The 22,220-nt window shown below is 46.2% G+C and overlaps 1 protein-coding gene across 2 annotated transcripts; it reads left to right on the forward strand.

Annotated features, from left to right (window-relative positions):
* Positions 1–3,567: 3,567 nt before the first annotated feature.
* cmtm3 (CKLF-like MARVEL transmembrane domain containing 3) lies at positions 3,568–13,833 on the forward strand. 2 transcript variants are annotated; one of them, XM_073070432.1, is made up of 5 exons: positions 3,568–3,945; positions 4,675–4,830; positions 10,223–10,315; positions 11,166–11,205; positions 13,216–13,833. In XM_073070432.1, the coding sequence occupies exons 1-5, from the start codon at positions 3,829–3,831 to the stop codon at positions 13,251–13,253; spliced, it is 444 nt and encodes a 147-aa protein (XP_072926533.1). In that variant the 5' UTR covers positions 3,568–3,828; the 3' UTR covers positions 13,254–13,833. The 2 variants fall into 2 exon arrangements, with proteins under 2 accessions (XP_072926533.1, XP_072926531.1); XM_073070430.1 differs by having other exon boundaries at positions 3,584–3,945; positions 11,082–11,205.
* The last annotated feature ends 8,387 nt before the right edge of the window (positions 13,834–22,220 follow it).

Genomic DNA, 22,220 nt, shown 5'->3' on the forward strand with positions numbered 1-22,220 from the left:
TACATACAATACTTAACTCAGTAAAAAATATGATATGCATCTAAATCACTATCTCAAAAAGCATTAATAATAGCTTTTAAAAAGTTCTTAAGTCCTAGCGGTTGAATTGTAAAGCCTAATGGCATTGGGGAGTATTCCCAATTGCTTCCCAATCCTCTAATTTCCCATTAATATTTGCTCTATCATATGCCCTCTCTCTGGCTTTTATGTTGGCTTTGACTTGTCTTGTTAACCATGGTTGCGTCATCTTTCCTTAGAATACTTCTTCCTCTTTGGGATGTACTGTCAGGGTCCGGTCCGATCCGGTCCGGTCCGTAACCCGCGTTCCGGGTCTCGATCTGATCCGATCCGGTCCGGTGCGTAACCTGCGTTCCGGGTCTCGATCCGGTCCGAGTGCTCCGGACTCCGGGTCGTGCAGCTGTCCCTCCCGGCCCCTTTGAGCCTGTTAAGATCATCCTGGATCAAGGAGGCACACCTGTGGCCAATTCGGCTGCAGGTGTTTGTAAGGGGCCGTGGGATGGAGACTGGGCAGGTGGTCGTTTTGTTCTGTATCCTGTTAGCTCTAAAGCTGGTTTAACCAGCTCTATACCTGGTTTGTCTACTCCTTGTCTGCTCCGAAGTCGGTTTAACCCACTCTGCACCTGGTTCGTTTGCTCCGAATCCTGCCTTTTGCCTGTTCTGCAACCGGCTCTCTATTCTGCTCTGCAACCCACTCTGTACCTGTTTTACCCGGTTCCTCATGCTTTTCCTGCTCCTCTCAGGTGCGCTGGCCCCGCCGTCCCGTCTTATTCGTCTTGCCCGTGCTTTCGGTTGCCTTTACCAATGTACCCGGTAGATCACTGTAGTTCTGCTGCTCACCCTGGACCCAGCTTCTTACCCGTTGCTTCCGTCGGGCGGGTCCGGCCGGACTGCTGCTGCCCGGCAGAGGTTCTGCCCCTTCCACCTATTGCTCCCTAAGGGTTGTGCCCCGCACCTGCCCAGGTGTCTGCGACTGGCCCAGGCTTCTGTGTTCCCACCTGGGAGGCGGCCCTGCCCGGGATCCCTGCGGCCCGCCATGAGGAATCTACCTGCCTGTCTGCCCCGAACCGTGGGATCTGCCTGCCTGCCTGCCTCGTCTGAACTCTGGGATCCTCCTGCCTGCATTAACCCTTAAATGCCATGGCATCCTCATCCTGTCCTCCCCCTAGTACTTCAGTGTCTGCATCCTGCGTTTGGGTCCATCCGGCCCCTGTTCCTGACACGTATATACCCTGCGCTTCCCGAATTGTCTTCAGAAATTCGTCATTGCTGCTCTGCCATCAACCCTGCCAGAATTCATTTCCAGTCAGTTCTGGTGAACTCCACTTTCATGCTCCTGAAATTCCCTTTAGTTCACTGTAATACTAATACATATGACTTTTGCTTCTCCTTCTCAAATTTCAGGATGAGTTCAATCATATTATGATCAATTTCTCCTAAGGGTTCCTTTACCTTAAGCTCTCTAATCAATTCTGGTTCATTGAACAATACCCAATCCAGAATTGCTGGTCCCCTAATGGGCTCAACCACGAGCTGCTCTAAAAAGCCATCTGGTAGGCACTCCAGAAAATACCCTCTTAGGATCGAGCACCAACCTGATTTTGAAGGCTTGTCATATGAAGGGTGTTTGATGGCTCTGGGCTTCTCACTGGAATTCATGGATGACCTCATTGAAATCTCTCCAATGTTGAAAGGCCTCAATAGAGTGGATGTGGGGAGGATGCTTCCCATAGCGGGAGAGTCTAAGGCCAGAGGACACAGCTTCTGAATAGAGCAGCGTCCTTTTAAAGCTGAGATGAGAAGGAATTTCTTTAGCCAGAGCGTGGTGAGTCAGTGGAATTCTTTGCCACCGGTGGCTGTGGAGGCCAGATCATTGGGTATATTTAAGGCAGACGTTGATAGATTCTTTATTAGTCAAGGCATGAAGGGATTTGGGGAGAAGGTAGGAGATTGGGACTGATAGGGAAAATTGATCAGCCATGACAAAATTGTGGAGCAGAATCAATGGGCCAAATGACCGAAGTCTGCTCCTATATCTTATTTATAGTCCTTTGGTCTTATTTTAATGATCACCTGCCCAAAATCCATAAGATCACCCAAAAGTATTCGGGAAATAAAATCTTTGTTGTCCAGTGTTTATTGGCTTCTTTGTTTATTATTGTTTTTTGCACACTGGTTAGTTGTCGTCTTTGTGTGTAGTTCTTCATTGATTCGATTGTGTTTCTTTGTATCTACTGGGAATGCCTGCAAAAAAATGAATCTCAGGGTAGTATATGGCGTCACATTCGGAGTTTGATTAAAAAGAAATTTACTTTGAACTTTAAACTTTGACAAGCATTTCACTGTCAATCCAACATCAATTCCACTGCTCTGAAAAGATTAGAAGAAAATCAGGTGAGAAGTCACAGGAAATGGAACTTTAGAAACTGTGATGCATCATTAATCTAAGCTGCCCCTGGTGCTTTCAAACTGCTGGCCAGAGGGATTTAAGACCTAAACTGCATGCTCTGACCAAAAGTTAACCACAGGCCAGCTGAGTGGGGGTGTTAAATTCTTCATCTAACTTAGAATCTCCTTTACGAGGTCTATCAGCATTTTGAGCACAAACCAATGACAGCTTCTGCCCTAGAGATATCATTCTGCATCCGTTTCTGTACAGTTTATTTTTAGATATGAATTTTGTATTTATTTCACTTCCTGGGGAGATTGAGACAAGAGAGGCTCCATCTCTCCCCATTATTTTAACCAATTTTTACAGGAGCACCATTGAGAGACCAGCTACATCACCGCCTGGTACGGGAATTGCTAGGATTCTGACTGCAAGTCCCTACAAAGGATTGCGAGGACTGCTGAGAGAATCATTGTAGATTCTCTTTCACCGGTTAAAGAAATCTATCAGGAGCTCTGCATATGCAGGGCCCTTGGCATTGTCAGTGATCCCTCCCATCCATCCAACAATCCACCAGGCAGGAGGTACCATAGCATTAGGACAACAGCTTCAGATCACTGAACTCACTGCCACCACCCAGGCCCCATCACGTGAAGCGCCAGTCGCGTTATACTGTTTACCCGGTTATAAATGCACCTATTTGTTAATTTACTATTACTTTATGTGTTGTGTGAGAGTTATATATACTGTGCTGTGCTGTGCATCTTGGTCCAGAGGAACATTATTTCATTTGGCGGTATACATGTGACATGTGAACTTGAAAGATACTGTATATAGCAATGTTAACGACAAACTTTTTCCACGACTTTAGGGCTTTGGTGTAGCCGATTTTTTTTTATAGCAAACCTCTTATATATTTAATTTGGTTTCACAAAACTGTCTGCAAAAAAAAATGGTAATCATGAAATTTATGATTGCTGGCAAAGATCCCAGTGCAAAGCAATTAATGAAGTTTGCAAAGTTGTCGGTAACTCATTTGCAAGGTATTACTGAATTGCAACGCGTTTCTGAAGCTTTTTCCGAAGGTTTCTGCAGAGCTCTCGCATCGATGAAATCCGGTTGAATTTTTGACAAGTCAGTGGTGTGGCTGATTGCACCCAGTCCGCTTTTTTTTTTAATTTCCTGTTTGCTGATACTTGTTCACTCTCCAATCGTCCCATTGTCTCAAATCCTTAGATTGGACGATCCCTGGTCTCCGCACACTATTTCCGGTCTCCCGCTGCAGACCCACTTGTACATTTTTTTAAAAAGTGTCTTCGTTTCCCCGATTTCCTGCACTTAAGTTTCTTTCGCTCTCCTTCACCTCCCCCACCCTCCCTCCGTCTCTGCCTTTCCCCAATCTACCCACACTCAGCGCCGCAATGAGTGACCGTGATTCGCCGGAGCCTCCCTCCCCGTCCCGGCCGGGACTGAGTGACTTGATCGCGGACAAAAGTTTCCCGACCTCTCGGAAGGGGCTGCTGTTGGCTGCTGAGGTGGTGAGTGATTGTAATCGCTAAAAGAAACGCCTATCTGCGTTCTTGTCCCTTTTTACCATCGGCTCCATGGCAATTTTCCATGTAATTACGGAGTTACGTTATCACTCATTATCCTTCACCCACCGTGTCAAAAGAAAAAGCCGCTGTTTATCAGGAGAGTTCCTGTTTCCTTTGGAGACGGTACAAGCGATGTGTTGGTTGCACTTGGGGAATCTATAGTGAGACAGAGTCACAGAACACAAGAGCACTGGAACCGGCCGTTCGGCCCATCCAATCCGTGCCTAACTATTAGTCAGCCTAGTCCCATCTCCCTGCACTGGGGCCTCTGGTCTGTGTACAGTACTTACCAAACTTCTCTGAAATGTTGAAATTTAACTGAAATCCACCGCTTCTGCTGTCAGCTAGTTCCACATTCTCCACCTTCAGAGTGAAGAAGTTACCCCTCAGGTTCCACTTAAACACCTTTCACCCTTAACCCATGACCTCTTGTAGTCCCACCCAACCTTAGTGGAAAAACAACAACACACACAAAATGCTGGTAGAACACAGCAGGCTAGGCAGCATCTATAGGGAGAAGCCTGCTTGCATTTTCAAGCGTCTGTGGGAGGAGAGGATTTGTTGATGTCTGGTGTTGAAACCCGGCGGGGAAGCCTTTCGTAGTCGGACAGACAGCTGTGACCCTGGGGTCAGCAAGACCTCGCATTGTGAGTGTTCATCCTGTTGCTTCAGGTACTGTCCTTCATCATCTTTGTGTGCTACCTGGCATCGTCCGTGGTCTCCCTCATGACGGCCCCGCTGATCGAGTTCCTGCTGGCTATCTGCGTCTACTACGTGTATGTGACAAAGTTCATTGAGCGGTTCAGCGGCTTCCACTGTCCCCTGATGGTGAGTATCTTCATGGGCATTGGACGTTGGTTTATTATGAGAGAGCCTTTTCTCCTCTCCCATCAGATCCCTTCATCTCCAGCCCTTTACCTTTCACCTCCCGGCTTCTGCCTCTCCCCCACCCACTTGGCTTCATCTAGCTTCTTCTAGCTTGTCTTCCTTCCTCTCTCCCACCTTCTTATTCTGGCATCCTTCCCCTTCCTCTCCAGTCCTGATGAAGGGTCTGGGTCCAAAGCATCGACAGTTTATTCATTTCCATGGATGCTGCCTGACCTGCTGAGCTCCTCCAGCGTTCTCTGTGTGTTGCTCTGAATTTCCAGCATCTCTTGTGCATGTGGAAAACTTGTCTTGCATACTGTTCCTACACATGAAATCATTACACCGTGCATTGGGCATAAGGAAAAACTATAACAATGCAGAATAAAACTACTGAAAAAGTAGAGTGCTGTACCGTTCTATGTCATCCGCCGTCCACCTGCACCCCTTCCTGTCTGTCCAATTCAGGTAGAACAAGGTAAAACAATAGCGGAATGCAGAATGAAGTGTTACAGTTACACAGAGAGAGATTAACAATTAACTTTATTTGTCACTTGTACATCGAAACATACAGTGAAATGTGTCAATGACCAACACAGTCCAAGGAAGTACTGGGGGCAGCCCACAAGTGTCACCAAGCGGTGACAACATAGCACGCCCACAACTTACAAGCCCAAACCTGGATGTTTTAGGAATGTGGGAGGAAACCAGAGCACCCAGAGGAAACCCACGTGATCACAGGGTGGGTTACAGACACTGGCAGGACCTGAACCCTAATTACTGGCGTTGTCCTAACCATCATGTTACTGTGCAGGTAGACAACGAGGTTCAAAGTCACAATGAGATAGATTGTGAGGTCAAGAATCCAACTTGTCACACTGTTGCCTTTGGTATTTGTACATTAACTGGTGGAGGTGTAAGGCACTCCCTCCCTCCACTAGCCTGTAGGTCACCCTTGGACAAGATGTAGTACCTGCTTAGCTCACACCCCCACCCTGATCAGGGTCAAAAAACTCCGTGGGAGCAGGTGGTGGATGGTCATAGGAGCAGCTGGTGCACATAACATTAGTATAATGTTTCAGCATCAACCACTTGGGGTTCAATTCCCACCGCTGTCTGTAAGGAGTTCGCATGTTCGCGTGTGTTGTGTATTTAATATTTCAGTAAAGGTAAAAGAATTATTTCTTTGGCTTGTCCCTTGTTTTGGGTGGCTGGTTTTTTCGCCTTTGCATAAGCAGTTCACTAGCGGTAATAGAGACACTTAGCGTGTTTTTCAAAGAGAAAAGCGAACTGATAATTAGAATCGTGGCGAAGCTGTTGTAGGCCTAACAAGACAGGACTGAAAGTTGGCTCACAGTATAGTTCACCGGCAGAGAGAGCAGAGTTCACCGACTTTGGCTCAAGAGGCTTTGCTGTTGAGTGGTGGGTGAACCTTCTGTAGCGGTTGAATAAAAAAATCACCAAAGTACAACTAAGTAAATAAAGTAGGGATGATGCAGGATCAGGTGATGTGCTGTAGCTGCATGATGTGGGAGCTGGTGGGCCCCATTGTGGTTCCTGGTGACCACATCTGCAGCGAGTGTTGGCTGCTCGAGGAACTCAGGCTCAGAGTTGCTGACCTGGAATCTGAGCTTCAAACACTGCGGCACATCAGGGAGCGGGAGAGTTACCTGGATTCTCCGTTTCAGGAGGTAGTCACACCCATTAGATTAGCTGCCTCAAATTTGGACTGTGGTCGGGGACAAGAGGGTGTAACTGCGAGTGAGGTGGGTAGTGGGATCCAAGAGACAGTGCTGGAGGAGCCTCAGCCCCTGAGCTCGTCCAACAGGTGTGAGGTTCTTGCTCCCTGTGTGGATGAGAGTGGGACTGTAGGAAGGATGAACAACCTAACTGTCGCACCGTAGTTCAGGGAGCCATTCTAGAGGGGTTTGAGAAGAGACATGTAGTGGTAATTGGGGATAGTATAGTCAGGGGAATAGATAGAGTTCTCTGTCGTGGGGATAGGGCATCCCGAAGGCTGTGTTGCCTGCCTGGTGCCCTGGGTTCAGGACATCTTATCTGACCTGCAGAGGCATTTACAGTGGGAGGAGAAAGATCCAGTTGGCATGACCCTGTGGGTACCAACGACATAGGTAGAATGAGGAAAGAGGTTCTGGTGAGAGATTTTGAGTAGCTAGGGACTAAATTAAAAAGCAGAACCAAAAAGGTGGTAATCTCTGGATTACTACCTGAGTCATGTTCAAATTGGCATAGGGTCAAGTAGAGAGTTAAATGCGTGACTCATGGATTGGTGTGGGGGAAGTGGGTTGGAATTCATAGGAAATTGTCACCAGTGTTGGGGAAGGAGGGAGCTGTACCAATGGGACGGGACCTGGATCCTGGCGAATTGGGTAACTAGGGCTGTGGATAGGGCTTTAAACTAAATAGCAGGGACGGGGGGGGGGGGGTCAACAGATTGGAGCAGTATGGATAAAGTAAAAGAGAAAAGTGTGGATGAAGATAAAGTAAAAGTTAAGAGAAAAGTAAGGGTGGAGTGCAGAAAGGTCAAGTGCATAAGAGACAAAGATTAGAAGATTTTAAAGACACAATGAGTGTAAGAGCACATGATCTGATTGCCCAGAGTAATCGAAACTAGGTCAGTGAACTTGTGGCACAGATCAGTTTATTAGCCATTACAGAAACGTGGTAGGAGTGGATTGGGAATTAAATATCCAAGGATATCAGGTAAAACAGCAGGATAGACGGGAAGGTAAGGGAGGGGGGTGGTGCTATTAATTAAAGATGAGATCAGCGTAATAATGAGAGACAATATAAGATCTAAGGTGCAGAATGTTGAATCCATCTGGGTCGAGATTAGGGAAAAATCACCGATGGGAGTTGTCCATTGGCCACCGAATAACATGACAGTGGCACAGGCAATAAACGGAGAGATACCTGAGGCAGGTGAGAATGGAACAGCAGTTATCACGGGGCACTTTAACTTGCACATAGATTGGGTGAATCAAGTTGGTCGAGACAGTCTTGAGCAGGACTTCATAGAATGCATCTGTGATAGCTTTCCTGAACAGCACGTTACAGGACCTACAAGGGAATGTGTTACCTTGGATCTGGTCCTGTGCAATGAGACAGGTCAAAATCAGCGATCTTGTAGTTAGGGATCCTCTTGGAAAGAGTGATCACAGTGAGTTTCTTATACAATTAGTTCAATCTAAAACCAGTGCACAGAGACTACAATGGGATGAGGGAGGAGCTGGATAGGGTAGACTGGGAACGCAGGCTATGTGGTGGGATGGTGAGGAACAGTGGGAGACTTTCAAAGAGATTTTTCACGGTGCTCAACAGAAGTATATTCCAGTTAAAGGCAAGGACAGTAAGGGTGGGGAGATCCAGCCTTGGATAACTAAGGAAATAAAGGGAGGCATCAAACTAAAAGTTCGTGCGTACGAAGTCACCAATAGTAGTGGAAAACTGAAACATTGGGAAAACTTTAAAAAGCACCAAAAAGCCACTAAGCAGCCAATAAAGGGAAGATTGATTATGAAAATAAACTAGCACAAAAATATAAAATGGATAGTAGAAGTTTTTATAATTATATAAAGCGGAGAAGAGTGACCAAAGTGAATGTAGGTGCCTTGGGGGACGAGAAGGGGGAATTGATATTGGGTAATGAGGAAATGGCCGAGGCTTCGAATGACTATTTTGTGTTGGTGTTCATGGTGGAGGACACGTCTAACATGCCAAAGAGAGATGTTATGGATGTGATGGGAGGTGAGGACCTCAATACAATAGTTATCACTAAAGGGGTATTGCTGAGCAAACTTGTGGGCCTGAAGGTAGACAAGTCCCCTGGTCATGATGGAATGCATCCCAGGGTACTGAAAGAAATGGCAGAAGTTATAGTGGAGGCTTTGGTGATAATTTACCAAAATTCTCTGGATTCTGGGCGGGTCCCGGCGGATTGGAAGAAGGCAAATGTCACGCCACTGTTCAAAACAGGATGTAGGCAAAATGCAGGTAACTGTAGGCTTACAGGAGGAAATCTGCAGATGCTGGAAATTCAAACAACAACACACACAAAATGCTGGTGGAACACAGCAGGCTAGGCAACATCTATAGGGAGAAGCACTGTCGACATTTCCCGAGACCCTTTGTCAGGACTTGAGGGGGGTCCAAGTGTCGTGTATCTAAATTTGCTGATGATACCAAATTGAGTGGAAAAGAAAATTGTGCAGAGGATATGGCGAGTCTGCAGAGAGATATAGATAGGTTAAGTGAGTGGGCAAGGGTCTGGCAGATGGAGTACAATGTTGGTAAATGCAAGGTCATCCACTTTGGAAGGAAAAATGAAAGCAGATTATTATTTAAATTGTAACAAAAATTGCAGCATGCTGCTGTGCAGAGGGACTTGGGAGTGCTTGTGCATGAATCACAAAAAGGTTGGTTTGCAGCTGCAGCAGGCTATCAAGAAGGCAAATGGAATATTGGACTTCATTGCTAGAGGGATTGGGTTTAAGAGCAGGGAGGTTATGCTGCAACTGTACGGGGTACTGGTGAGTCCTGTGTGCAGTTCTGGTCTCCTTACTTGAGGAAGGATATACTGGCTTTGGAGGTGGTGCAGAGGAGGTTCACCAGATTGATTCCAGAAACGGGGGGTTAGACTGTGAGGAGAGATTGAGTCGCCTGGGACTGTACTTGCTGAAATTCAGAAGGATGAGAAGAGATCTTATAGAGGCAAACTGTATAAAATTTTGAAAGGGATAGATAAGATATAGGCAGGAAAGTTGTTTTCACTAGTAGGTGAGACTAGAGCTAGGAGACATAGCCTCAAGATTTGGAGGAGTAAATTGAAGATGGAGATGAGGAGAAACTGCTTTTCCCAGAGGGTGGTGAATCTGTGGAATTCTCTGCCCAATGAAGCAATGGAGGTTACCTCAGTAAATATATTTAAGACAAGGTTGGATAGATTTTTGCATTGTGGGGGAATTAAGGGTTATGGGGAAAAGGCAGGTAGGTGGAGATGAGTCCATGGCCTGATCAGCCATGATCTTATTGAATGGCGGAGCAGGCTCGACGGGCCAGATGGCCGACTCCTGCTCCTATTTCTTACGTTCTTATGTAATATGGTAAATATATTGTTTGATTAAGCATTCTTGTTCATTACGGGTTCTGTGTACAGTTACATGAACTGCATTCATTGTCACACGAGCACATGATACAAACAACACGTTGTACTCTGTTTTGATGCGCATACATCAAATAAAGCTAATTTAAATCTCACTTTTAGTTATGTATTGGAACTGCAATTCCTTTTAATATAATTTATTTTGATCCAACCACCCCCCCCCCCCCCCGACAGGATTTCATCCGCTGTATCACTGCTGCCATCATTTACTTTGCCATCTCCATTTACGCTGTTACTAAAGGCAACTCAGCTTCAAAAGCAGCCGGGGTGAGTAACGTTACGCGGTCATAACACAAACCTATGTCATCGTCATTCAGTGTGTCAACTCTCAGTAATGCTGGTCCTGTCCTCCTCTTGGCTCCTCCCCCTCCTGCTCACTTCACCTCATCCGCTCATCTCCCGTGTCCATCGTTTCTTCCATCTCCTTCCTCCATTTCCCCCTCCTCCCACATTCCTCATCCATCTCCCCTCCTCTCTCCAAACATCTCACTCCTCCTACTCCTATGTTGCCCTTCAATCTCCCCTCTCCACCCCTCCCCCACCTTCCTCCTCACCCTGTCCTCTCCTACCTGCCATTTACCTCTTCATCTCCCCTCCACCCCTACCTCCCCTTCCTATTCTCACCTTTTGCCTCTTTCCAATCTCACCTCTATCCTCTTCTTTCTACTTCCCTTCTGGCCCTCATCTTCCCCTACCTTCACTCCACTCCTCATTCTCTCCTCCTCTCTCCTCCATCTCCCACTCTATACTCCCTCCTCCCGTATCTCCCCAATCTCCCTGCTCTTCTTCTACCCCACTCCAAATACCCTACTCCATATCTCCCTCCTCTCCTAACCCCACTCCATATACCCTCCTCTCATATCACCCTTTCCCCTCCTACCCCCCTTCGCTTCTCCAACTTACTTTCCACTACCACCTGCCAATTGCTACCCTCACTTTTACCTCCTCCTGCCCCGACCACCTTCCTCCAATGGCCCTCCTTCCCAACCCTCCCCTACTCCCCACTACACTCTCCTCCCACTCTCTTCCCCAGATCTTCGGCTTCATCGCAACTGTCGTCTTCGCCTTTGACTTCTATGGCATCTTCAACCAACTGATTGTCTTCCTGAACCCCCAGGAGCTCCCCACTCACACCGCCACCATCAGGAAGGCCACAGGTGAGGAGGACAGCAATGATGGTAACGTAACAATGACCGGTATTCAAATCCTGCTTTCCATCCAGCAGAAGGTCCCCGGAAGTTTCACAGCTACAGCACTGTGCAGAGGTCTCAGGCACATATACATATACATATATATATATAGCCTTCTGCAGAGTACTGTGTGTGTCAATGCAGAGCAGAGATCGAGTCTGTCAATCTGGCAGGAGCAAAGGATGATGGGAATGGCAAGGGTGGAGTGCTGCGGGTGGGGTATGGGGCTGGTGGTAGAGAAGGAGTGTCGGGCAGGGGGTGGGACGGGTGCAGACACACCCAGCCCTGAGACACCAGGCAAGACCATTTGATTCCTAACATTTGGTTTATTGATCGTCACAGAATATCTCTCTGGTACTTCCTGCTCCCTAACCTCTCCCCTCTTTTCCCAACCATGATTCCCCTCTCCCTCCCCACTTCCATCTCTCAGTCCACAATAGAGACCCGTATCAGAATCAGGTTTATCATCACTCACATCTGTCAAGATTTATTGTGTGGCAGCAGTACAGCACAATACGTTAAATTACTACACTGCTGTGCAGAAGCTATTAATGTGTGCCTAAGACTTGCACAGTAGTGTCCTGTTAAGGTTCGTTCGTCCCTTGTACCTTGAAAGAGTGAAACACACAGTGAATGTGTTGTTTGTGTCAATGACCAACACAGTCTGAGGTAGCCTGCAAGTGTGAATCAAATCCTTAGTTAATCCTGCCGAAAGGTGTCGGAAAAGGGCCAGGAACATCAGGGAGGAGGCTACGTTGCATCCACACCAGGACCACCAGCCTCAAAAACAGTTACTTTCCCCAAGCGGTAAGACTGATCAACACCTCCACCCACTAACCCACCTCTCCACACCCCCCACCACCACTACTTTATCATTTCCTGTCAGTCACCTTATGTACAGGCTAGTGTCACTTTACGGACATTCAGTCAGTGTACGTATATAAGCTACTTTATGTATTTGTATTTATTGTGTTTTGTTATTATTGTGTTCTTTATCTTGTTTTTCCGTGCTGCATTGGATCCAAAGTAACAATTAATTTGTTCTCCTTTACACTTGCATACTAGAAATGGCATTAAACGATCTGGAATCTTGAATCTAACCCTAACCCACAGGTGTTTGGACTGTGGGAGGAAACTGGAGTACTCCTTGCACATGGTCACAGGGAGAACGTTCAAACTCCTTACAGACGGCAGCAGCAATCAAACCCCAATCACTGGCGCTAATCCGTGCCCGCTAAATATTCGACCCGTAGGCAGAGGTGAAGCGCTTCACTAGAGCAGTGTGTAACGGCAGAGAACGGTGATGCAGCAAGGGTGGCTCAGTGGCACAGTGGGTAGAGGCACTGCCTCACAACTCCAGGGTCCCGGGTTCAATCCCTGTCTCCGCCACTCTCTGCTTGGAGTTCTTCCGGTGACCTCTAGGTGCTTCCATGGGGAATAGGGGCAGTTTGTGGGAATATGGGGAGAGAAAGACCATGGAAATAAAGTGGGTGAAAGGAATGGCTCTGGGATCCAGAATATATTTGATGGACTGGTTGGCCTCCTCTGTGGTGTGAAGATCCACAGTGTGACGATCTCTCAGTGTGTACCACCCCTCCCACAGTGTGACCCTCCCTCAGTACCACCCCTCCCTCAGTGTGACCCTCTCTTTGTACCACCCCTCCCTCAGTGCCACCCCTCGCACAGTGTGACCCTCCCTCAGTACCACCCCTCCCTCAGTGTGACTTTCCCTCAGTCCTGCCACCTACCCACGGTCTGACCCCCCCTCAGCACCACCCCTCTCACAGTGTGACTTTCTCTCAGTATCACCCCCTCCCACAGTCTGACCCTCCTTCAGTACCTTGCTAAAAGAGTTCACCTGGAGCTTGTTCCTCGGAATCAGAGTGAACACTTCATCCGCTCCCCCCACCCCCAAGGCGCGGTGACATCCTGTACAAGGACTAATTTACATTACATGTCTTTCTCTACCTCCTTTAGGAGACGACGTTGTCCCCTCAGACTCTGACAGCGAGTGAAGCAAGGAGCTTCCCTCCTCTTTCCCTGTTCATCGCTCACTTCTGCCAGACCAGTGTAATGTTTACAATGTACAACGCTAGTGTGCCAACTCTCTCACCTCCCTCCCAATTGTGACTTCGGATGGTGAGTGGTGGAGGTTTACCCACGTGATCCCTGGGGACATGGGTCATCCTCACACGACCTGCTGCCCTGTTTCGCTCTTCTCACACCACCCTAACTCCCGTTGCAGGGTCATGACCTGAAGCGTCGATGACTCTTTCTCCCCCTCGGATGATGCTCGACCCGCAGAGCTGCGTCAGCAGATTGTGTATTGTTCCAGATTCCAGCATGTGTCCTCGTTCCAACTCTTTCTCCACTTCTGGTCAGTCTAGCTTTGCAAACGTGTGGGCCAGCAGGAAGATCACCCCGTGACTTCCGAAGAAGCACTCGATGTTAAACCAGAAACCTCAGGTCAAACGTGTCTTGATTCACCTTAGTATGGAATTGCCGTGACTCCCTGCTGACCGAACGTTTCTGTGGGTCGATGAAGCCATAGACAAATTGTACAATTAAAAGTATGTGTTAACTGTGGATTAACAAGTGTGTGTCTTCACATTATTGAGCAAATATTAGACAGGAACTGGTTAGGGCGATGGGAGACATTGGGTGGAATGTGGTTAACAGAAGGTAAAGCCAGTCAAACGGAGTAAGTGTCTCGAGAGCAGGCGACTGGATATGTAATGCTCATCATCATCATTATGTGCCGTGTCATATGACATTATGTGGCGTGTTGTATGACATCATCATTATGTGTCGTGTCATGTATGACATCATGTGGCGTGTTGCATAGTGTGGGTGATCATGGTCCCATGACCATGATTGTTCCTGGCAAATTTGTCTACAGACGTGGTTTGCATGGTTCCTTCTTCTGGGCAGTGTCTTTACAAGACGGGCGGCCCCAGGCACTATCAATACTCTTTAGGGATTGTCTGCCTGGTGTCAGTGGTCACATAATCAGGGCTTGTGATGTACACCAGCTACTCATACAGCCATTGACCACCTGCACCCATGGCTTCACGTGACCCTGCTCTGGGGGGCTAAGCTGGTGTTACACCTTGCCCAAGGGTGACCTGCAGGCTAGCGGAGGGAAGAAGTGTCTTACACCTCCATTGGGAGAGATGTATCTCCACCCCACACGACCCTAACACTCCCTTTCCTGAAACAGTATCAGCCCTGAACTCTGATCTATGGTGAACGGATAACTGGGGGCAGATCTTTCCTTGAACCCTGATCTCAGGTTCCCTGCTGAAATAGAAAGAGGTCCTTCAGCTCAACCCGTCCATACTGACGAGCTGGGTTGTCCCATTTTCCCGCATTAGGCCCCTACCCCTCAAAACCTTTCCTAGCTATGTACCAGCCTAAATGTCTATTAAACATTATAATTGTATTCAGCTCTAACACTTCCTCTGGCAGCTTGTTCCATATGCCCATCACCCTCTGTGTGAAAACATTGCCCTTTGTCCCCTTCAAATCTTTTCGCTCTCACTATAAACTTGCACCTGTTGTTTTAGACTCCCTTACCCTGGGGAAAAGACTATTACTGCCCACCTTATCTAAGTCTCCTATAATCTTAGACCTTTCTATAAGGGCACCCCTAAATCTCCTATGATCACCCATACTCCCTGGGCCCCTGGTGTGAACCGGACGGTTTCAGAGTGTTTCAGCTCCCAGAATAGGGGTCACTGTCAGCTGCTCTCACATAATGGCTATAACAGCCAGTGGGACCCTCTGCCCTCCAGAATACCCTTCTGGGGCGTTGATAATGAGTCTCTGACGATGCAGAAACAAAGGGCATTTCTTAATATACCTTTACATTTAAAATCACACCCACAAGGTGAAAATCAAATCCTTTTGAACAAACTTAACCAAATAACCCATTCTGACATGACTGTCCATGGCCTGCTCTACTGCTGTGATAAGGCCTAACTTGGGAGCAATGCCTCATTCTGTCTGGAAAGCCTCCAACTTGATGACATAAATATCAATTTCTCCAACATCCACCCCTCCCCTCCTCCTCTCATTTTCCATTCCCCATACTGGTTCCCCTCTTACCCCTTCTCTTCTCCTCACCTGCCCATCACCTCCTGGTTCCTCCCCTTCCTCCCACAGTCCACTCTCTTCTCCCATCAGATTCCTTGTTCATCCCTTTACCACTTCCATCTATCATCTGCCAGCTTCTCACTTCATCCCCCTCCCCACCCACCACTTCCCCCTCACCTATCACCTGCCAGTTTGCTCCCGTTCCCCTCTCCCCACCCTCTTATTCTGGCTTCTTTCACCTTTCCATTCCTGATGAAGGGTACTGACCTGAACCGTTGTCTGCTTATCTCCTTCCAGAGGTGCCTAACCCACTGGGTTCCTCCGCCCCTCCCTCAGTAATGCTTTTCTAATAACACGGCACTCCTTGCACTCTCCCCTCCCCACCCTAATCACCCCCCACTGGGGCATGCACACTTCCTTCCCCAGAAAATGAAGTGGTGTTTGCTGAACTCTACCCCCACCCCAACGCAGTCCATATGATTAATCTCTCTCTCTCCTTGTGCCTGTCTCTGCAGCTCAGAAAGTGGAAGTGGGCTGTACTGAGGAAGTTGCAGTGTAGGTTCTGTGTTTCGGAGTCATGCTGGGCATCGGCAGGTTTCCCAAGGAAGTAGCTCGGCATAAACCGAATGTCTGTGATCTGCGGGCAGGGAATGATTCATAATTTCCCCCACAGCTAGCCGTAAATATCGGAACTGGAAACTCAGAACAATACCAACTCTCTCTTTTTAAACCAAATTGTTTAATATTCAATGGTGCAATATTATGCAATTTACCCCACAATGTACAACACAGAAACAATCCCGAGTAACCAAATCCCTAACTAAACTAATTCCTTCTAGCCCAGGTTCAATTCCCACCACTGTCTGTGCATTTACCCTGTGACCGTGTGGGTTTCCTCCAGGTGTCCAGTTTCCTCCCACAGTCCAAAGATGGACCAGTAGATAGATGGATAGAAATTCAAATAGATTAGATAGATACTGTACATGGATAGATATAACCATATAACAATTACAGCACGGAAACAGGCCATCTCAACCCTTCTAGTCCATGCTGAATGCTTACTCTCACTTTGCCCCACCAACCTGCACTCAGCCCATAACCCTCCATTCCTTTCCTGTCCATATACCTATCCAATTTTACTTTAAATGACAATATCGAACCTGCCTCCACCACTTCTACTGGAAGCTCGTTCCACACAGCTACCACTCTCTGAGTAAAGAAGTTCCCCCTCATGTTACCCCTAAACTTTTGCCTCCTAACTCTCAACTCATGTCCTCTTGTTTGAATCTCCCCTACTCTCAATGGAAAAAGCCTATCCATGTCAATTCTATCTATCCCCTTCATAATTTTAAATACCTCTATCAAGTCCCCCCTCAACCTTCTATGTTCCAAAGAATAAAGACCTAACTTGTTCAACCTTTCTCTGTAACTTAGGTGCTGAAACCCAGGTAGCATTCTAGTAAATCTTCTCTGTACTCTCTCTATTTTGTTGATATCTTTCCTATAATTCGGTGACCAGAACTGTACACAATAAATGTGTACAGATGGATGAGATCGATAGATTAGACATGGATACATGGATGGAAAGATGGATGAATGGATAGATGGATGGATGGATAGATAGATCAAACAAGACACCATCTGACATTCATGTGCCTGTCTAAGAGCCTTGGAATATCTCTACAATATCTGCGTCCACCACCATTCCTGCAAGTCTCCCTCTCTATTTAAAGACTTGCCCCACACATCTCCCTTGAACTTAACCTGTCTCACTTGAAATGTGTGCCTTCCAGTATTAGATATTTCAACCCTGGGGATAAAATTCTGGCTATGTCTCTCGTTTTTTTATAAAACTCTATCTGGTCTCCCCTCAAGCTAATGGTGCTCCAGAAAAAGCAATCCAAGTTTGTCTAACCTCTGTTTATAGCACGTGCCCTCTAATCCAGGCAACATGCTGGCAACTGAGTGCTGATGAAAAGTCTTGGCATAAAACGTTGGTGGTTTACTCATTTCCATAGATGCTGCCTGGACTGCTGAGTTCCTCCAGCATCTAGTAAACCTCTCCTGCACCCTTCAAAGCCTATAATTCCTATAATGGAGCAACCAGAACTGAGTGAAAAACGCCAGATGCAGCTTACCTACAGTTTAATATACTGTGAATACAAAATAACGGAGTGGACTTGGAAAGACAAAGCAGTCACTGTGTCTGCGGTACCGTAGGGAACCTAGTGGTGGCGCTGCCGGGCAGGGCGCGCATACCCACCACTGCCATCTGGAGGTGGTCGCTGTTCCTGCAGCAAAATGTCACTTCGTTCGGAACTGGGAGAAATTCAGAAGTGTGAGGTAAATTTGTTGGCAAATTATAGAAGCAGAGAAGTCAAAGGGAGAATAAAGCATTGAAAGAAGCACTAATTTCCAGAGAGATGAGGCCGAGAGCATTCTGACTGGTTGCATTACATATAACCATATTAACAATTACAGCACAGAAACAGGCCATCTAGGCCCTTCTAGTCCGTGCCGAACGCTTACTCTCACCTAGTCCCACCGGCCCGCACTCAGCCCATAACCCTCCATTCCTTTCCTGTCCATATACCTATCCAATTTTACTTTAAATGACAATATTGAACCTGCCTCTACTACTTCTAATGGAAGCTCGTTCTACACAGCTACCACTCTCTGAGTAAAGAAGTTCCCCCTCATGTTACCCCTAAACTTTTGCCCCCTAACTCTCAACTCATGTCCTCTTGTTTGAATCTTCCCTATTCCCAATGGAAAAAGCCTATCCACGTTAACTCTATCTATCCCCCCTTATAATTCTAAATACCTCTATCAAGTCCCCCCTCAACCTTCTATGCTCCAAAGGATAAAGATCTAACTTGTTCAACCTTTCTCTGTAACTTAGGTGCTGAAACCCAGGTAACATTCTAGTAAATCGCCTCTGTACTCTCTCTATTTTGTTGACATCTTTCCTATAATTCGGTGACCAGAACTGTACGCAATATTCCAAATTCGGCCTTACCAATGCCTTGTACAATTTTAACATTACATCCCAATTCCTATACTCAATGCTCTGATTTATAAAGGTCAGCATACCAAAAGCTTTCTTCACCACCCTATCCACATGAGATTCCACCTTCAGGAAACTATGCACCATTATTCCTAGATCACTCTGTTCTACTGCATTCTTCAATGCCCTACCATTTACCATATATGTCCTATTTTGATTAGTCCTACCAAAATGTAGCACCTCACACTTATCAGCATTAAACTCTATCTGCCATCTTTCAGCCCCCTCTTCCAACTGGCCTAAATCTCTCTGCAAGCTTTGAAAACCTACTTCATTATCCACAATGCCACCTACCTTAGTATCATCTGCATACTTACTAATCCAATTTACCACCCCATCATCCAGATCATTAATGTATATGACAAACAACGTTGGACCCAATGCAGATCCCTGAAGCACACCACTAGTCACCAGCCTCCAACCTGACAAACAGTTATCCACCACTACTCTCTGGCATCTCCCATCCAGCCACTGTTGAATCCATTTTACTACTTCAATATTAATACCTAACGATTGAACCTTCCTAACTAACCCTCCGTGTGGAACCTTGTCAAAGGCCTTACTGAAGTCCATATAGACAACATCCACTGCTTTACCCTTGTCAACTTTCCTAGTAACCTCTTCAAAAAATTCAATAAGATTTGTCAAACATGACCTTCTACGCACAAATCCATGTTGACTGTTCCTAATCAGACCCTGTCTATCCAGGTAATTGTATATACCATCTCTAAGAATACTTTCCATTAATTTACCCACCACTGACACTAAACTGACAGGCCTATAATTGCTAGGTTTACTCTTAGAATCCTTTTTAAACAATGGAACCACATTAGCAATACGCCAATCCTCCGGCACCATCCCTGTTACTAATGACATTTGAACTATTTCTGTCAGAGCCCCTACTATTTCTACACTAACTTCCCTCAAGGTCCTAGGGAATATCCTGTCAGGCCCTGGAGACTTATCCACTTTTATATTCCTTAAAAGTGCCAGTACTTCCTCTTCTTTAATCATCATAGTTTCCATAACTTCCCTACTTGTTTCCCTTACCTTACACAATTCAATATCCTTCTCCTTAGTGAATACCAAAGAAAAGAAATTGTTCAAAATCTCCCCCATCTCTTTTGGCTCCGTACATAGCTGTCCACTCTGATTCTCTAAGGGACCAATTTTATCCCTCACTATCCTTTTGCTATTAATTTAACTGTAGAAACCCTTTGGATTTATTTTCACCTTACTTGCCAAAGCAACCTTGTATCTTCTTTTAGCTTTTCTAATTTCTTTCTTAAGGTTCTTTTTACATTCTTTATATTCCTCGAGCACCTCATTTACTCCATGCTGCCTATATTTATTGTAGATATCTCTCTTTTTCCAAACCAAGTTTCCAATATCCCTTGAAAACCATGGCTCTCTCAAACTTTTAACCTTTCCTTTCAACCTAACAGGAACATAAAGATTCTGTACCCTGAAAATTTCACCTTTAAATGACTTCCATTTCTCTATTACATCCTTCCCATAAAACAAATTGTCCCAATCCACTCTCTCTAAATCCCTTCGCATCTCCTCAAAGTTAGCCTTTCTCCAATCAAAAATCTCAACCCTGGGTCCAGTCCTATCCTTCTCCATAATTATATTGAAACTAATGGCATTGTGATCACTGAACCCGAAGTGCTCCCCAACACATACCTCCGTCACCTGACCTATCTCATTCCCTAACAGGAGATTCAACTCTGCCCCTTCTCTAGTTGGTACCTCCATGTATTGCTGCAAAAAACTATCCTGCACACATTTTACAAACTCCAAACCATCCATCCCTTTTACAGTATGGGCTTCCCAGTCTATGTGTGGAAAAGTAAAATCCCCCACAATCACAACCTTGTGCTTACTACAAATATCTGCTATCTCCTTACAAATTTGCTCCTCCAATTCTTGCTACCTATTAGGTGGTCTATAATACACCCCTATAAGTGTTACTACACCTGTCCCATTCCTCAATTCCACCCAAATAGTCTCCCTAGATGAGCCCTCTAATCTATCCTGCCAGAGCACCGAAGTAATATTTTCTCTGACAAGCAACGCAACACCTCCCCCCGTTGTCCCTCCAATTCTATCTCACCTGAAGCAATGAAATCCAGGAATATTTAGTTGCCAGTCACACCCCTCTTGCAACCATGTTTCACTAATAGCTACAACATCATATTTCCAGATATCAATCCATGCTCTAAGCTCATCCACCTTTCTTACAATGCTCCTAGTATTAAAATAAATGCATTTGAGAAATTCTCCACCTCCTCACTAACGGTGCAAACAACTTTACTATCTTCTGTTTCTTCCTTCTCCCATACATCTGTTCCTACACTCTGGTTCCCCTCCCCCTTGTATCTAGTTTAAATCCACTGGAGCCTCTCTAGCAAACCTACCTGCAAGAGTATTTGTCCCCCTCCAGTTCAGATGTAAACCGTCCCGCCGGAACAGGTCCCACCTTCCCTGGAAAACTGCCCAATTATCTATAAATCTGAAGCCCTCCCTCCTGCACCATGTCTTCAGCCACGTGTTGATCTGCGTTATCTTACTATTTCTAAACCCACCTGCACGTGGCACTGGTAGCAATCCTGAGATTGCTATGCTGGTGGTCCTGTCCTTTAACTTGGTGTCTAACTCCCTAAACTCACCTTTCAGGACCTCCTCACTCTTCCTACCCTACATGGACCATGACATCCGGCCTACAGCCTGGTATATTTATTTAGTGATACAGTACGGACTCGGTCCTTCTGTCCCTTCGAGCCACACCACCAGCAACCCCTGACAACCCCAAAATGGATCAGCCCTGATCAAACGGCAGACCAGACTCTTTTCATCACACTTCCAATATAAATGGCAATAGCTAACTTATTAAAATGACCAATTAGTTTAACTTCCTCAATGAATTCACCCAGAATAAAGGGAGGTCCATTTAGAACAGAGATGAGGAGGAATTGCTTTAGCCAAAGAATGGTGAATCTGTGGGGACCAAGTCACTGGGTATATTTAAAGCAGAGGTTGATAGCTTTTTGATTAGTCAGGGCATCAAAGGTTACAGGGAGAAATCAGGAGGCTGGGTTGCGAGGGATAATAAATCAGCCATGATGGATTAGACTTGAAGGGCAGTATGGCCTGATTCTGCCCCTGGGTCTTATGGTCTTACGAGCCTACTCCATTCCCATCCTCCTGCCCTTGCTTAAACTAATCTGTCAGCCTGCACCATCTTCCCTGACAGTTACATCTCTCAGCTCCAGCAACATCCTTACAATCTTCCTTCCACCTTCCCGCCTGTCTGCGTGCGAGGAGGAAAGGGGCATGTTTGGCTGTTTTTGTTGTTCTGCCGAGTATCGTGAACATGCGGAATGTGTGGGAGCACCTGCGTGTATTGGAGTATAAAAGTTGCATTGCTTGCTGTGTAACCAAAACTATGTAGTCAGCTTTGAGCTTGCTATTTGCTATGCATGTATCCAATTTAGTAGGAGAATGAAATCTTAAGAATGTAGAAGACAATGGTGTGTTAATGAGAGGCTAGCTAAGAGATGTAGATTAGAACAGGATTAAGTCAATGGGTAGAAACAATAGTGGCGGATGTACTTGCGATACGCAACTGTAGACCGATTGGATATGCTAATACAACTAAACCAGGAGATTGCTATAAAAAATGCTATGTACAAGGATCGGTGGGCAATCAGCGACTAGCTCAATGACTGTCTCAGCTTTGATTTGCAAATTAAAGTTTAACCCTTCTTGAAGAATCCTCTGCGTCTCCTGGTCGTTTGTGGGGCACGAGAAACCACGA

This window comes from Hemitrygon akajei, chromosome 17, assembly GCF_048418815.1.
Source record: "Hemitrygon akajei chromosome 17, sHemAka1.3, whole genome shotgun sequence".
NCBI classification, from domain to species: domain Eukaryota; kingdom Metazoa; phylum Chordata; class Chondrichthyes; order Myliobatiformes; family Dasyatidae; genus Hemitrygon; species Hemitrygon akajei.

What these genes read in the sequence shown, in the direction of transcription:
- cmtm3 (XM_073070430.1), top strand. Translation starts at nt 3,829, where the DNA reads ATGAGTGACCGTGATTCGCCGGAGCCTCCCTCCCCGTCCCGGCCGGGA. An exon ending in TGCTGTTGGCTGCTGAGGTG is followed by an intron (nt 3,946 to 4,674) that starts GTGAGTGATTGT and finishes CTGTTGCTTCAG; the next exon opens with GTACTGTCCTTCATCATCTT. An exon ending in CACCATCAGGAAGGCCACAG is followed by an intron (nt 11,206 to 13,215) that starts GTGAGGAGGACA and finishes TACCTCCTTTAG; the next exon opens with GAGACGACGTTGTCCCCTCA.